This window comes from Euleptes europaea, chromosome 3 (genome assembly GCF_029931775.1).
Source record: "Euleptes europaea isolate rEulEur1 chromosome 3, rEulEur1.hap1, whole genome shotgun sequence".
In the NCBI taxonomy this organism is placed as follows: Eukaryota; Metazoa; Chordata; class Lepidosauria; order Squamata; family Sphaerodactylidae; genus Euleptes; species Euleptes europaea.
Genome location: NC_079314.1, coordinates 92190102 through 92206986, shown reverse-complemented (window position 1 = coordinate 92206986; position 16885 = coordinate 92190102). Strand labels below are relative to the sequence as shown.

The window sequence follows — 16885 nt, the reverse complement described above, 5'->3', positions numbered from 1 at the left end:
CATGATTCTATGAAAAGGAAAATAGAGAAGTGGGTTTGCCATGTGCTACGTAGCAGTGCCTTCCCACAGCAAAGAATGGAAGCTGCTACCAAGCCTCAGATCCAACCTGCAAAGGCCAGGACTGCTGCTATCTATCATTTTTACAGCATCATCAATATGCATAGAGTTACAGAGCCAAAGAGCAGGCGGTTGCTTACACCACAGTGAGTGCGATATACTGTGAGTCAAGGGGAAAGAGATAATCATAAAAAGGGGAAGGAGAAAGACGTACACACAGGGGACACCATAGTATAGAAGAAAAAGCAGTTTCATGTATGCTTAGACACAGGCTTAAAGATGGGGAAAGATTATGGAAAACCGGAGGAGGAATTTGGAGAAGGAAAGCTGCAACGTATATCTGAGACAACAGGAAATGGTATAAGTGGTGACAAGAGCCCTATACACATGGCAGAGTGAATGCATGTACATCCTGCCTGTATGTGCATACATTTGTTTTTAAGAAACAACCAACATGGGTTCACTTTACGAATGGAACCAGGGACCAGTAGCTGGATAAATGTGGGGTTTGTATCACATGTTCAGGTGTACCTGCATTGACTTTAACATGAGAATTTTTCAACCAGCAAAGAACAATCAAACATACATTTGAACGTGTGCTCATTGTTAACTTGTGAACTGGGCTAAGGTGTTAGGGGAATGCAAATTTGTGCCCCAACAGAACTTTCTCCTGGAGAAACACTCTGAAGGTTTTGCCGCACACTCAGACACTAACTTGCAGAACATGAACAGGATGTGCTAGTCTCCCTAGGTTCAACATCAAACATCTCACAGACAGAGATGATGAAACAGCTGTATTTCAGATGCTACAGTAAGGAAGCCACGGCCTTCAGTTTGCAAGACAGGAACAATGCTGTTAACGATAGGCCGTTTTGGAGGTCAATAATTCACAGGGTCACCATTAGTCAGAATCGACTTGAAGGCACATAACACACACACACACACACACACACACACACAGTAGCTGGATTTTGGCACTCCAACCATGCGTAACAGAAGCTACTTCATGATCCTCACAGTATGTGGGGTCACCATGGTGTGTGTGTGTGTGTGTGTGTGTGTGTGTAAAGTGTCATCAAGTCGCACCCGACTTATGGCGACCACTTATGGGGTTTTCAAGGCAAGAGACTAACAGAGGTGGTTTGCCAGTGCCTTCCTCTGTATAGCAACCCTGGTATTCTTTGGTGGTCCCCCATCCAAATACTAACCAGGGCTGACCCTGCTTAGCTTCTGAGATCTGACAAGATCAGGCTAGCCTGGGCCATCCAGGTCAGGGCTATGTGTGTGTAGGGCAACACAATTCCATGCTTGTTCAGCTCTGGAATGTGCAGAACATCAAACAATTTGGAGGACTGTATTTAATGCAGGCAAGGAGACAACACAAAGCAGGATCCTTAATATCAGGTTTTATTTTTCTGTCCCTCTTTATAGTCTCTCCTCTACTTTCTCCATTTTTCTTCCTTTTTTCCACTCTGCTTTCTCCTCCTGTATAGAGGCCTAACAACAGACTACAGTCTCCTTAATGGGACACACTTCTAACATGAACAATAAAATAAGCTGCAAAACAGCTATTATTATTAAAACACAACACTGTGTTCAGGCACACCAGAGCTGTACATGTATGAAAAATACATGAATTGCTCCTGTCACAGGATTTCTTTTTACCCCTCCCAGCAAAATGTGCCTTGGCTCGCTCACTGGGGTCATCTGGAACTTATTCACCCTGCAGGCATTTGGGTGTGTGTTATGCATTGTTCATGCCCATTCTCTCTTTATCACATTCTAGTTAGGATTATGGGTATGGTTAGGCAGCCTGAGAAGGATGCTGCGAAGAAATCTGTGCAGCAAAGTGGGAACATTTCAGGTGTGAAGTAAGAAAAACTGCAAGGAAGGTTAGAGATGGCCTCATGCAAGAACTTAGCCAGGAAAAAGAAATCTAAGTCACCCAACTGAATGGCTGGAAAAACTCATATTAGGAAAGGGGAAAAAAAGAAGAAGTCTAATACTTTGCCAGAGGACACTGTGGCTTCTCCATATTTTGGAGCCATTTGTTGATGCCTAGGTTTCCTCCTTAAAATATGCACTGCTTAGGTTCATGAAGAAATAGCCTAGATGCATTCTCATGGCTCCAGACCATCCACTGCATTTCTGCCACTCCCTAGGCCATTTTTACCCCTCTGAATATCTGTCAGTTTCTTCCCAACAGAAATAAAAATGGGCGAGTGGGGGTTATGACATCGGTCAGCCAAAACATGGCAGAAGGTTAACCTCTCCGTGGAAAATGCAGCTCTAGTAGTGGCATTTGGAAAATAAAAGGTCTTTTCAAATAATCTAACTGTAATGTGTAAAGCTTTGCCCTAAGGAACGAAAACAGGCAAGGCGATGTGTGCAAAACTGAGGATGAGACACAAACAAGAAACTCCAGGAAAGAACAGATGACAAGTCTTTCAACACCTTTTTTCTTATTTCTTCTGAACTAGCTGCCAAGAGGCTGGGACTAATGAAATCTGAGCAACTAGATCTGTGCAGACAGCACTAAATTTATGGCTGGCTTCTGACGCAGGGAAGTAGGCTTAGCTTGACTTCAACATACACATCTCTTCACAGCACCCCATTCAAGCTTTACTGCGTGCATTCATACATACCCCCAGTTGCAAGTCCCTGCTCCGAAGGACGGCGGCACTCTTCTCCTCGCACAGCTGCGCATAGCGCATGGCCAGCATGTAGTTTTCATCCTTCAGCCTCAGCAGCTCCATGCTGTTGGAATCCCACTCCTCCTGGAACCTCTGGCAACGCTCTTGCACCTTCTGCAGTTCCTGGAGCTGCTGCTTCAGCTGGGTGACCTCCTCCTGCAAGGCCTGGTTCTTCACCTGGAGCTGGTGCTCTTTGGCCAGATGCCCTTTCCTTTGGGCCCTCGCCTTCTTCACTTCCATCATCAGGAACTGCGTCAGGCCTTCAGGCCCCTCCTCATCTGCAAAGAGGCAGAGATGGCCAGGTCCTTGGGTGCTAGGGCTAGAAAAAGCACTTACCAACGTGGCAACTAATTTAAATGCCGCATCGCCAAGGACATTTGCAGCGGTAAACAGTGCAATGTGTGAAACGGAGACAGGCATTGTTAAATCAACAATGGAAGGAAAGGCAAGAAAAGGCAGCCAATCACTAGCGCAAGGTTTCCACCGCTTGCTCCCACGTGCTTATAAACATGCATGTCTGCAGGGGACAGCACCTGACAATGTGAAGGAAACACATGGCCAAAAAGCTTACCATACGGTATTGAACTGGCTCTTTGTGCCACTATTGCTATATCAGACAAATGCTCCCCCCTCCCCAATTTCTTAATTCCACAGAGGCTTGTTTTCACCAGAAATGTCCACAGATGGAGAGCATTTTCATCTACAAAGCAAAACCTGCTTGCTGTTACTTGCTGCATGACTAAAAATGCCTCCTCCACCTGTTATGTTACTTCTGAGGTACAGGGGTCCCCCAGGAACAGCACAGGGCAGAAGTCATAGGTCTGCTACAGGAAGAGAAAAACAATGCAAATCACACTTCCTTTTGCTCACAAAAATCCTTAATGAGATCCAAACCAGAGTTTTCTACTGTGCAGAGCTATCCACACATCTCTCTTTTTCCTATATGTACGATCCAACCAAGGATTATATTCCATTGTTCTTACTCTCAGAAAGCTCATATTTTTGTGTTCAAGAGAATTTTCATTGACTTGCAAAATGGATTATTTGAAGGGTTGCCAGCTCTAACTTGGGAAATACCTGGAGATTTGGGGGTGAAGCCTGAGGAGGGTGGGATTTGGGGAGGGAAGGGACTTCAATGGGGTATAATGCCATATCCACCTTCCAAAGCAGCCATTTGCTCCAGGTGAACTGATCTGTCACCTGGAGATCAGATGTAATAGTGAGAGATCTCCCGCCACAACCTGGAGGTTGACAACCCTACACATTGGGGACCTCTGATCTATTCAAATGTGCAAGGGGAAGCTTTTCGTGAGATGAACAGAAGCATTCTCATCTGCTAATGCCTGCCTCTGAAGTTGCCATTAACAGCACAGGAGCAGAGGCTAGGGTTGCCAGGTCCCTCTTCGCCACCGGCGGGAGGTTTTTGGGGTGGAGCCTGAGGAGGGCAGGGTTTGGGGAGGGGGGACTTCAAAGCCATAGAGTCCAATTGCCAAAGTGGCCATTTTCTCCAGGTGAACCGATCTCTATCAGCTGGAGATCAGTTGTAATAGCAGGAGATCTCCAGCTAGTACCTGGAGGTTGGCAACCCTAGCAGTAATAGATCTCCAGCTACCACCTAGGTGTTGGCAACCCTAATTATTTGGCAAAAAAATCTTATTATGCATGCTTTATTTTGGGAGGATGGTGGTTTAAATAAAAACAAACAGTCTGGGTTCACAGATACTGGTAAAACAAGGAATGTGTAAGTGCACCATTGTGCTCTACATGGAAAGGCATATGGGTAGAAGTGGGAAGTAGTCATAGAAGGCACAGAAACACAGTCCCTACATTATGAAGTATTTTGTAGACTGGCTCTGAATCAGCAAGCCACACTGCATGAGAGTATGTGCAAAGCCAGGTTGCTCGCTTCTTTTCTGGCAAAGTACCTTTCCATCAAAGTAAGCCTAAAGGCTCAGCTAAGCATATAGATCAAGCATATATAATAATCTAGACCGCAGGCACTGTCTAGCTCTCCTTAGTCATGAGGGCTAGGAACCTTTCTGTTTACAAACAAAACACCCCAAGATCATAAGAACATAAGCCCTGCTGGATCAGACCATCAAGTCCAGCAGTCTGTTCACACAGCGGCCAACCAGGTGCCTCTAGGAATCCCCCAAACAAGACAACTGCAGCAGCACCAGCCTGCCACAGCACCTAATATATTCGGCATACTCCTCTGATCCTGGAGATCCTCAGGAATTCTGATTAAACACAGGATTACAGATTCCACATAAAATTCTACACCTCAACAGAACATCCAGGGACACAAACAAAAAGCCAAGGGCTCTGGATACTAGGATTCCTCAAGTCTCTCTGCATCTAACTAGTCATATAAGAGGAAGATGTCTGTAACTCCTTACCCAGGATCATAGAAAAGCGCTGCACTGGCTGCTTCCCTGTCAATTGGGTGAAATGTTCAGGATAATAGAACTCCAAGGACTCTAGGAATGCTTCATAGCCCCGCTTCCCTCGGCTTCGAAGGATATCCATGAGGAGTCCTGCAGGCAAAGACACAGTCAAAAGACACTTTCCTCTGAACTAGATGTAATTGCAGGGTCTTAAAGTCATGGAACTGGAAGGATCTAACACAGCTGTCTAATCCCACCCTCCATCACTGCTGAGAACTAGCATGGGGCTGTGGATTGTTCACACTGGGAGGCTCAAATTCAAGTTCTGTTTCTGCTCTAAACCCACTGGGAGAGCTTTCAAGAAATCATTTTCGACTTTAGTTCCTCATAAGTAAAATGAGAATAATGGAAGCAGAGGTTGTTGTGAGACAAAGTCAAGAGAATGACTGTAAGCCTACCTTGTGTACTGAGATGCTAAGTAATAATAACAGACGGAGATAAGGCAGGATTTCAGATATTCATATGGATGAATTCACACAACCCAGATTGCACCGTGAAACAACTTCACTGCGAGTTCAACCTCACAACTCCACGTGCAGATTTCTAGCGAGTGTCGGCATGGGGTAAAGAGACCTGTGTGTTTGAGTTCCTGCTTGCCATAAAGTCCGCTTGGGATCTTGGGCTGGTCACCTTCTCTCAGCCTAACCTACCTCAGAGGGCTGTTGTGAAGATAAAGATGGGGTAATCCCCCTGAGCTGTTTGAAGGAAGAGAAATAAGTAAATAAATGCCAGGATCTTTGTCTAGCTACTCAATCGAGATGCCTGAACCTTTATCCACAGGAGCCCCCGCTTAGATTCCCCAGTTTTCGAGCCTTTCGTGTGTTATGTAGGTGTCTTTCCTAAATGTGAAGCATTGCATATACTCTGAACAAGAAAAAAAACAGCAGGGAATACATTTTAAGCCACAAGATTCATAATTTACTTATAAAAGCAATCCAAGATACGTTCACTGAGTGTATCAATGCTGAGAGAGACCATAATGGAACTTTCATGTTTTGAGGCATTATACCTCCAGTTGTCAGGTAATAGAGTCAAGGGGGCTTAATTTGACACAAAGCTTTCCAAGAGCAAATGGTTGGCTGCTACTGGAGACTGAATGAAGGACCTTTAGTTTGAACCGGCAAGGCAATCCTTAATTATCTCCCAGCGGTATCCGTTTCAAGAGAGGCATGAATGCTTCAGGAATAGGTAGCCTGCCTATTGTCGACCTGGGGACAAGAGAATTTCAGCAGCTTAAATGCACACTAAAAGCTGCTTCAGACTTCACAAGGCAGCCTAAATCTAAAAAAATTCCATGAGCATTTGCAGCAACAATCAGATTAAGAGCAAAGTACACACGTGCGCGCATCTCTACATGCTCAACATATGTGAGGGAGCCATTATCAGCCAAGGCATAGCACATATACAACATCTTTTGTAATGTGCTCCTCTGCCTCAGACTTTATGGAAAGGTTTTATGGAAAAAGCACCTCCCCCCCCCCCCCGTATGCTCTGTGAGAGAAGAACTCTTCTCACCTGTGCGGTTGCTCTTACATGGAAACCGGTAGGCACTCAGCACCTCCTCTTCATCCTGCTCATCTATCACACGACATTGGCGCAGGTACGGCGTCAGCTTTGCCGGGTTCAGAGAGCGGGTGAGCTGATGCCGCACACTTTCGATCTTCTCCCACAAGAGAGTTTCCTCCTCTTCCACTTCTGAGAGGCTTGAGGTCTGGTTGGCCATATCCACAGGTCCTAGGGGGCACAATCAAGGTCATTAAATGTGGGTTCATTTCAATTTAAACTCTGTATTTACTATCAGGATGCATATTCCCCCTCCCTTTCAATATATGCTCCGGGCCAAAGTGGGAAAGCTCATCTTCATGGAGAACACAGAAACTCATGAAGCAGCCTTACGCTAATTCTTCAGACCGTTAATCTATGCAAGTCGGTATCATCTAACTTCACTGGCAATCAGTTTCCGGGATCTCAAGCTAAAGATCTCTTACATCACCTATTACCTGACCTTTTTAATAGAAAGTGCCAGGAACTGATCCTGGGACCTTATCAATGCAAAGCGTATGCTCTATCCCTGAGCCACAGCCCCTCCCCTATGAAACTGAACTGCTGTGTGTGTTTTCTGTATTAATTTATGTGGAATATAAGGGTGATCTCACACATACATTGTAGGAAAGTTAAGGGACAAACTTCAGGGTTAATGAAGTTACCTTGACAGAACTGACTGAAGACAGAGCAGTTCTAACATGGGTAGAGTAGATACAGAGTGAGTAGATGGAAATTTCTAGAACACCTGCGTGGGGAGTCACCCCTCTCTCTTCTTGCAAATCTCACCTCCAAAAACTTCTCTTCTGTAAAGCCACTGTCTCGGCCCCTTAGTTCTTCCTCTCTATGAAATAAAGCTTAGGTACATATAACAGCATTTGTTAATCCTTATCCTTGGTTACCTGGCCTCTCCCCTCCCCTCCTTTCTTCACCCATTGCAGAAATGTAGACTGCTCCATGGAGCAGGGGGGGGTCATCCTTTTTTGCTCATTAATTGTAGAGCATCATGTACTTATGGGCACTGTATAAATAATGACAGGATGCTGAAATTCCCTTAACAAGTCTGCAATTGTAAGGTACAAGATTCCATAATTGAAATCTACCACCACCCTCATAGGTTGGGGAATTTTTTTTTGGGGGGGGAGACCTCCTATGTTATGCTTGCCTTTTTCTCTAATGGGGCGCAAAGCAGCTAGGGGAGAGGAAGAAACTATTTTTAATTGGGGAAATGGTATGGGAGAGGACGGTTGATCTCCCTCCTGTTCCTCAACCCCAATCATAAGAACATAAGAAAAGCCATGCTGGATGAGTCCAAGGCCCATCAAGTCCAGCAGTCTGTTCCATGCAGTGGCCAACCAGGGACCTCTAGGAAGCCCACAAGCAAGACAACTACAGCAGCATCCTGCCTGTGTTCCACAGCACCTAATATAATAGGCATGCTTCTCTGAAATTCTAGAGAATAGGTATGCATCACAACTAGTATTCATTTTGACTAACAGCCATGGATAGCCCTGTCTTCTATGAACATGTCCACTCCCCTCTTAGAGCCTTCCAAGTCGGCAGCCATCACCACATCCTGGGGCAGGGAGGACCACAATTTAACTATCCATATGGTACACAGTAGTCTTTAAAGACTGAACACTGCCCAGAGTTCCAGCTATGGAAATCACATTAGGTGCCGTTTGGCCTTTATATCCTGCCTTTCTTTCACAGAACAATATGCATAAGATTCCCAAGTGGTCTCCCATCCAGGTACTGACCAGGCCCAGACCTGTCTAGCTTCAGCATGTATATTATTATAGTATGTGCCTTCAGACCATACACAGGGACCTACTGTGTCGTGGCACTGCAGGCAGACAAGGGCAGGGTAACTCTGTCCCCATCAGCATTATGCCAAACCAGCAGGAATGCAAAGAATTTAAAGTCTCTGACTTATACAACTACACGCACATTTAAAAGCTCCGTGGATAAAAGAAATCTCCAACTGCTCTGCAAATGTGGACAAAAAGCTTTCCATTAACCCCCCCCCCCAAAAAAAATCTTCTTCCACAAAGGAAAAGGGTCACCCTGCCTCCACTCATTCCCTCCGAGGCCTGTCTTCACATGGCAGAGAGCCCAGGGAACAAAACTGCTGAATACCCAGCCCTAGCTCCACTGAACAGGAGAAAATCTTCTCAGCGCCTCCACAGAAAATACAATATTGGATATGGCTCGCCGCCTTATACCTGAACTTGATGCAAGGCTCACTGGAGCTTCGGTTCCCACTTGAGAGGATTCCCCCAGACTTTCCTCCGAGCTCATGTAGGCGACCCAGATATAAATGTTTGCTTTCCCTCAGAAGTCTCTTTCAGCCCTCTCTGGCGCTGCCTGCAGGAACGTGCCCCTGCTCAACAGACCAGCCTCTGTAAGCCACAAGTCAAGCTGAACTAATTGGAACAGCAAAAAGAACAGTTGCTTTAACAAGGATCCCAAACCAATCCCAGTGACTAAGAGGGCCTTGGTCTGCAAGCTTATATTTATTTTAGACCACTTTAATTGTTACCACTTCCTTCCTAGATGCTGCAGTTTGGTGAGCTACTATGTAAGAAATCCCTATTCCACCCTCCTACCACCCATACTCAGGGTTCCCCAGAAACAGAGAATGACTACTGAGCCAATTTAAGCCAGCAGTGCAGTGACACTGGGAGGGGCTGTGGCTCAGTGGTAGAGCATGTGCTTGGCATGCAGAAGGTCCCAGGTTCAATCCCCGGCATCTCCAGTTAAAGGGACTAGGCAAGTAGGTGATGTGAAAGTCCTCCGCCTGAGACCCTGGAGAGCCGTTGCCGGTCTGAGTAGACAATATTGACTTTGATGGACCAAGGGTCTGATTCAGCATAAAGCAGATTCATGCGTTTATGTGACATCCACACAATTTTCACATGGTTACAATAGCCGGAAAAGCTTGGGATTGTGGAAATGTCAGGGGGCTAGCAGCAGGTGGAGGAGACAGGTAGGGAGAGGAAGGCCCATACATGATGCTGTAGGGTCAGCCACGTGTATTTACTAATGCGTCTGCCCCTTTCACATGGTGTTTTCCCCCCCCCCCAAAAGCAGTCAGTGAAGGGACCTCCGGACCAATATAATGTGGTCCCAACAGGCAGAGCCTGATACTGAACAGGCCGCCACCTTTTGCTCCAGCTGAACTTTCCAAATTGCCCGCAAGAGCAGCCCTGTGCAGAGTCCATTACGGTAATCTAGCCTCAAGCTTACCACAGCATGGATCAGCGCAGCCAGATCAAACGTCTGGGAGTTGACCTAATTTCTGCAAACTAAATGCAACTGGGACAAAAAAAATCATATATATATATTTTGCTACTGCTTTAACCTGCTTTTCTAACATGATGCCTGGATCTAATAGAACTCCCAGACTACTCTATTAACAGCGAGGAGAACTCTCCTATTCAGTGTGGGCAGCTTACCAATCAGCAACACTTCCATCTCATCTGGATTCGGTTGATTCTCCCTCAGCCACCTGACCACTGCATTCAGGCACCAGCTCAGCAAAGAGATGGCAGCTCTTGGTGATTTAGTCAAGGTGATAACACAGCTTGATGCCATTCACATATTGATGACGCCTCATGCCAAACTTGTGTACGACCTTGCAAACTATGCCAAGATGAATTACTCAGGAGGGCTTTTTTACACAGGTAATAGAGCTGGATTGTAACAAAATGCTTCAGAGAGATGCTCTGGTAAAGAGATGGGACTATGGACTGTACTACTGTGTAGTGTCTGTTGCTGTAAGTATGCCCCTACTCTGTAATTTTTGCATCGTTTTAACGTGTCACGTTTAAACGTTTGTGCTTCGTTTCAGCTCTTTCAAATTTCTGTTTCAAAACTTTATCGCGTTTTTATTGGACGACCCATCTTCTTGATGGTATTGACTTACGCTGTGTAATCTGCCTTGAGAGAGGCAAACGATAAATAACGTAAATAAATAAGTATGGACAGTGTGGAGGAGAAAAACCTGGCCTTGTGGGACCCTCCTCATGCAGATCTGATTCTGCATCTCCCGCTACCACTTTTTGAGTATGGTTGGTTATAAAGGATCTAAACGTTTTAAGACTGTTCCCCTTAGACCGGGGGTGTCGAACTCATTTGTTACGAGGACCGGATATGACATAAATGTCACTTGGTCAGGCCATGTGTACCATAAAATTTAATGCCAGGTACTGGAGATACAAACTTTATAGAAGATGCAGGCAAAGCCAATGATATTTTTTATTTTTTACTTAATATACAAACATGCTTAAAACAATAACACTCCTACAGTATTTCCTTTTATATAACAGTCTGTGATAACTGACACCTCAGGAGCAGGGAGGGGGCTTCCTTGGCTGGCTTCTGGGCCGGATAAGAGGTCTCAAGGGGACAGCTCTGGCCCCTGGGCCTTATGTTTGACACCCCTGCCTTAGACCTTCCTCCTCTTTTAGGCATTTCAGTAAAGTGATATGATTCACACTATCTATTTGGCCAAAAGATCTAGCAACACTAGCAAAGATGCACTCCCCTTAAATCCATTTGAACCAGTGCCACTAGAACAGTCTCTCCCCCCAAAAACCAGGCCTACAGCCTGACTGAAAAGGGCCAAGGGCAGATGTGTCATTCTACAGACACATGGTTTCGGAGCACATCGCTGCTTCTTTCCCCTCCAGGACTGTGATGGTGAATGAAATCATCTGGGGATGTACCAATGCTATTCTTAGCTGCCCTTTTTAAAGTGCATATAACCATACCCTTGGTAGTAAACAAACCCCCTGGGAGAGCAAGAGGGCATTTCTGTAACATTCTGTAACTCCTGTTAAAAAGTCTCCAGGCAGCATGACTGGGAAATACCACTGCCTGAAAACTCTGGGGAGTTGCTGCCAGCTGCAACAGAAATGATATCTAAGGCTGAACAGCCAGAAATGGTAGAACCCATCAAGGGTTTACTACCTCAGTTTTCTGTGACTTTAAAAACCAGTAAGAAAGAGCTAGCCATCAGATCTCAGAAGCTTAGCAGGGTCAGCCCTGGTTAGTATTGGATGGGAGACCACCAAGGAATACCAGGGTTGCTGTGCAGAGGAAGGCACTGGCAAACCACCTCTGTTAGTCTCTTGCCATGGAAACCCCAAAAAGGGGTCGCCATAAGTCGGCTGCGACTTGAAGGCACTTTGCACACACACACACACACACATGAAAAGCGGAGAGAAGTTTAAGAACAGGAGATTTTCCTATCTCTAAACCATCACGCTGGAAACGATGGTCATCCTGTCACATAAGTTAAGGGCACAGAGGTTCTGCAAGAGACAAGGGCAGCAATCTTATCCCCCCTCAACTAAACGTGGAAACGAAACGTGAAAAAGTATTGCTCTATTTCTCTCAGCCCTATGGTGTGCTAAAGTGAGGTCAGAGCCAGAGAAAGGGCATTCCAAGGAAGCGCCTGAGTCACCCATAGTAGACAATCAACTGTCTTGCTAAGTCATCAAACATCAGTCTCGCCAACTCCAGACTACCCGAGGGCAGGTGCTTTCTGCAGCAGTTTGTCATCAGTCTTAAGTGATTTATGGAGTTCTATTCATGACTGGAGGGAAAAGGAGTGCCCAGATGCAAACATACACGCATACTCTCATGTACAGCCACTTCAGTTTTAGTACACGTAAGTAAGATCTCCAGCCCACAACACTTGCACTGCTCATACTAGCTTACCCGTCATGCTCAGAAGTCACAGGTAGCACCAGTCCAGAATAAGTAATTCGGTTTCTGGGGGCTGCTTTTGGCGTTTCGCCCTCAACACAATAAGAGTCTCTGGGCCAGCTGCTTTTCGGGAAGCTTGGATTATCCTCAATCCATCTGGCAACGGAGCAGAAACGGACTTTTACTGTAACAGCACTGTCCCTTCTCTTAGTATCGTAACTGTTAGCTACATGGCCGGCTTTCCCTTTTTATCTCTAGGCATGCAGTCTTTCCCGCCCCCCTTTGGTTTTTCTCTTGCTCTGCCTCTGTGCAGCTGTCGCACACAACCCAAATGCACACTGCAGACATACCTTACAACAACATCAGAAGTCATGAAAAGGACACGTTTTACAAAGATGGCCACTTTACTCCATCACCATCCTGGCCCTTAACTGAGCTACCCACTGTAGCCCAAGTCAGACACAGGTTGGTGTGAAAAACGCTGGATGTTTACAGGATATTGAGCCGCTCCCTAGCCCAGATTTAAACCAAGGGTGAGCAGGTATTACTTTATTTGCAACATTTATATTCAGCCTTTCTGCCCTTACTATTTACCCTTAGAATCTAGATCTAATAACAGGCCTCAGCCCCTTAACTTGTGAAGAATAAGAAAGCCTTTTTGACCACTTGCAGACAGCCTTTTCTTCAACACTGATTAACTAACCACAGCTAACTCTACCATTCCACACGCATATCATCAACTTGGGCTTACCGCCCACTTTGGGTTCCAATGCCTTCTTGGAGCCCAAACACAGTTTCTCTGCATCCCATACCAATCACAGGCCATGACCCTACTCCAACGCTCAGTCTCATGAAAGAATAATGTTGCATTATATTTTATTTCTTCAGAGACAAAGTCACAGTAATCTAGCCAGCCCACTCCCCGCTTCCAGGCTCCTGGGCCCGGGAAATGCTTTCACGGTTAGCCATCTTCCCCACCACCCCCACATACACTCGGGCCGTGCTTTTCATTTCTGACATTCATAGAACCATAGAGTTGGAAGGGACCACCAGAGTCATCTAGTCCAGCCCCCTGCACAATGCAGGAAATTCACAACTACCTCCCCCCACACCCCACAGTGACCCCTACTCCATGCTCAGATGGCCAAGATGCCCTCCCTCTCAATTAGCACATCTTTATACAGACACACACGTGGCCAGCATAAAGATGATCAGAAAAGCACTCGCCCCTGCCAGAAAAATGCGCGCACAACCCATTTTCTCACATCCTTGGGCCATTTACGCACAGGAGGCTTCGCCTTGGATTTGCTGCTCTCCAGATGTACATTTTCCCTCGCTCAAACCTCGACAATAAGCCCCCACGCAGAGTTCCGAGAATCTGAATGGGGAAAACGTGCGTCTAGAGCAGTGGTTCCCAACCAGGGGTCCATGGACCCCCAGGGGTCCGCGAGAACTAAATTAAGGTCCGCGAAACAAAGTTATAACCCCATAATAAATTAATATTTTCAATTAAAAGTTCTCTATTACAAATATATATATTCAAATATTATTCTAAGCTTAATGTTTAACTAACAGCTATGATTAAAGTTTATTTTCAAATAGTCAGAATTTTTATTTTGAACCTTGGGGTCCCTGCACTGAACAAGAAAGTCCTAGTGGTCCCTGGTCAAAAAAAGGTTGGGAACCACTGATCTAGAGAGTGGCAACCCCAAGGCAAAACCTCCCAGGCACAAACGGCCTTGCAGCCCTGAGTACTGTTACCTTCAGCCTCTGGGGTGACCAGCGACTTCCAGCGGGGCTGCAAAACCGCTCAGCAACGCGGGGCGAGCCAGAAGTCTGCCAACTTTCCCCCCGTCTCTCTTCCCTGCCCTGTGCCTGGACAAGCCTTCCCTCTCCACCTCCCTCCAGCCCCCTTCCCTCGCTCATTCCTGCGCCTGCTCATCTCTGGTCGCTCACACACCTGCGGCGGGGGGGGGGGGAGCCACCGCAGCCCGGGCAAGAAAGGGTGGGCGCGGCCGTGTCCCTGTTGAATGAAGCAGGCGGCGAGGCGGCTCCTGCCAAAACAAGCCCCAGCAGCTCGCCCGCCCAGGAATGCTCGCGGCATGGATTCCATGCGGAGGAGAGCAGGCACCCTGCTGGGTGGGTGGATGGGCGGGGAGGGACGGGCCAAAGGAAACACAGCAGAAAAGATCCAGCTGCCGACAAGCCAAGCTCAATAGAAGGAAGCACCTACACTAACTAGTCACGTTGTGCAAAGGAACAGGCGCAAGCTCTTGCGATATATGCAAAATAGGGATGCTATTCAAAAAGTGCGAAAACATGCAAAGTTGCAATGATGTGACCAACTCACACTTATATACATAAGTCTTCCAAAGGGAAGTCAACCTTGATAGGCACAAGCTTTACAAGGTAAGTGCAAAAAACTTCTTTCTCTTAACCTTTGTTCTTTTTGCAGGTAGAAATGTTCACAGCACTGCAACCTTTCGACCTGCAAAAAGAACAAAGGTTAAGAGAAAGAAGTTTTTTGTACTTACCTTGTAAAGCTTGTGGATTTCATCCGGGAGGACGCTCCCGATCCGTTTCAGCCTCCACAGCACTTCAACGTTTCTACCTGCAAAAAGAACAAAGGTTAAGAGAAATAAGTTTTTGTACTTACCTTGTGGCGCAGAGTGGTAAGCTGCAGTACTGCAGTCAAAAGCTCTGCTCACGACCTGAGTTCAGTCCCGACAGAAGTCGGTTTCAGGTAGCTGGCTCAAGGTTGACTCAGCCTTCCATCCTTCCGAGGTCGGTAAAAAGAGTATCCAGCTTGCTGGGGGTAAAGGGAAGATGACTGGGGAAGGCACTGGCAAACCACCCCGCAAACAAAGTCTGCCTTGGAAACGTCGGGATGTGACGTCACCCCATGGGTCAGGAATGACCCGGTGCTTGCACAGGGGACCTTTACCTACTTACCTTGTAAAGCTTGTGCCTATCAAGATTGACTTCCTTTTGGAAGACTTATGTATATAAGTTCGTCATATCATTGTAACTTTGCATATTTTTGCACTTTTTGAATAGCATCACTATTTTGCATATATTGCAAGAGCTTGTTACTATTCCTTTGCACAACGACAAGCCAAGCTAAGCTGCCTTTTGTGCCCTACGCACGCACACCTGTTCCCCTCTATAGAACGAGCTGGCGAAGCAGCGGCACATGGTTTTGAAAAGAATTGCCAATGTAGGCACATGCCGTCTCAGCGGTGTCTCCCTGGACTGTTGCTGTGTCATACATAAAATAGAGTTGTACCGCCCTAGCCTCTTTTGATACTGCAAGGGGTGGTAAGAAGCACAGCTGTTGAACTGTGTGCTGCAGCAACCGGCCTTGGTTCTCTGCGGTGGCTTTTTTTTTCTTTCTATTTCTGGCTTCTGATTGCTTTAGTAGAAGAAAAAAAAGAAGAAGAGTTGGTTTTTATATGCCAGCTTTCTCTACCACTGAAGGAAGAATCAAACCGGCTTACAAGCACCTTCCCTTCCCCGCAACAGACACCCGGTGAGGTAGGTGGGGCTGAGAGAATATGACTAGCCCAAGGTCACCCAGCTGGCTTCATGTGTAGGAGTGGAGAAACAAATCCAGTTTACCAGATTAGCCTCCGCCACTCATGTGTAGAAGTGGGGAATCAAACCCAGTTCTCCAGATCAGAGTCCACTGCTCTTAACCACTACACCATGCTGGCTCCCTAGATGGCCCACCATCACCAGAGATTTATGAGTTGTTGCAGACATATTGGTAAAAAGGTAAAGGTCCCCTGTGCAAGCACCGGGTCATTCCCGACCCATGGGGTGACAACATATCACGATGTTTTCTAGGCAGACTTTGATTACGGGGTGGTTTGCCAGTGCCTTCCCCAGTCATCTTCCCCTTACCCCCAGCAAGCTGGGTCCTCATTTGACCGACCTGGGAAAGATGGAAGGCTGAGTCAACCTTGAGCCGGCTACCTGAAACCAACTTCTGTCAGGATCGAACTCAGGTCATGAGCAGAGCTTGGACTGCAGTACTGCAGCTTACCACTCTGCGCCATGGGGCTCCTTACATCAGATTCTACACCCAAGCATATAGCCTCTGCCCAGGTGAGGGAAGAAGTACCCTGTGCAAATCTATTACATTTTTATCCCCACCCTTCCTCCAAGAAGGAAAAGAGGGTGTAGCCATGAATTCTCCTATCCCAACATTGTTCACCCCTCTTCCATTTTATCCTTAAAACAACCTTATGAGGTAGGTTGGGCACAGTGTGACTGGTCCATGTTCTGGGAGGATTTGAACCTGGGTCTCCAAGCACCGGGTCATTCCTGACCCATGGGGTGACGTCACATCTTGACATTTACTAGGCAGACTTTGTTTACGGGGTGGTTTGCTAGGGCCTTCCCCAGTCATCTTCCCTTTACCCCCAGCAA

General features: G+C 46.5%; 1 protein-coding gene across 1 annotated transcript in view; it reads right to left on the bottom strand.

Moving 5' to 3' along the window:
* The window catches only part of CARD10 (caspase recruitment domain family member 10), a 48961-nt gene extending 36488 nt beyond the window's left edge, over positions 1–12473 (bottom strand). Inside the window, exons 1-4 of the mRNA XM_056846560.1 lie at positions 12467–12473; positions 6713–6931; positions 5150–5287; positions 2703–3028 (exon numbers count right to left, since the gene is read on the bottom strand). Coding sequence (XP_056702538.1) covers positions 2703–3028; positions 5150–5287; positions 6713–6931; positions 12467–12473 — 690 coding nt within the window. The remainder of the gene's footprint in view (positions 1–2702; positions 3029–5149; positions 5288–6712; positions 6932–12466) is intronic.
* Positions 12474–16885: the final 4412 nt, after the last annotated feature.